Source organism: Penaeus monodon, chromosome 29, assembly GCF_015228065.2.
Source record: "Penaeus monodon isolate SGIC_2016 chromosome 29, NSTDA_Pmon_1, whole genome shotgun sequence".
Lineage (NCBI taxonomy): Eukaryota > Metazoa > Arthropoda > Malacostraca > Decapoda > Penaeidae > Penaeus > Penaeus monodon.
The window spans coordinates 37,954,205-37,954,609 of NC_051414.1; the positions used below are offsets into that span (position 1 = coordinate 37,954,205).

Sequence of the window (405 nt, forward strand, 5' to 3'; positions counted from 1 at the left end):
TACAGCATATTTTATATCAGTTAATGCATCTATTAGGAGTTGCTTCCCCCCCCCCCCTATAAAATTGATTTTTGTTGTTGCTTTTTTAAGAGTACTAATGTAATCATAATTGAGATTTTTTTTGGAGGCTGATCTGAAATTACTTTACAGGCATGTCGCTACTGCAGTTCACAATGCTCTAGCAAATATTGCAGCAAATATTCAAGGTGAAGCTGAAATGGACAAACTAGTAATGCGACTTCTAGAACTGTTTGTGAAGCTGGGTTTGGCAGCCAAACAAAACTCAGAAAAACATCCTGCAGTCTTGAAGGTATAAAAGATTGTTTAATGAGGGTAGAATTATTTTTTCTAGAAATATTTTTATGTATCTATTTGTACTTTATTCCATTATTGTAAGTGGCCTTT

At 33.8% G+C, this 405-nt stretch overlaps 1 protein-coding gene across 3 annotated transcripts in view; it reads left to right on the forward strand.

Moving 5' to 3' along the window:
• The window catches only part of LOC119592241 (phosphatidylinositol 4-kinase alpha-like), a gene marked incomplete at its 3' end in the record, with an annotated part of 26,480 nt that overhangs the window by 15,280 nt on the left and 10,795 nt on the right, over positions 1-405 (forward strand). For all 3 annotated transcript variants that reach the window (XM_037941074.1, XM_037941076.1, XM_037941075.1), the window contains 1 exon segment: positions 151-310. In XM_037941074.1, the coding sequence (XP_037797002.1) occupies positions 151-310 (160 nt within the window).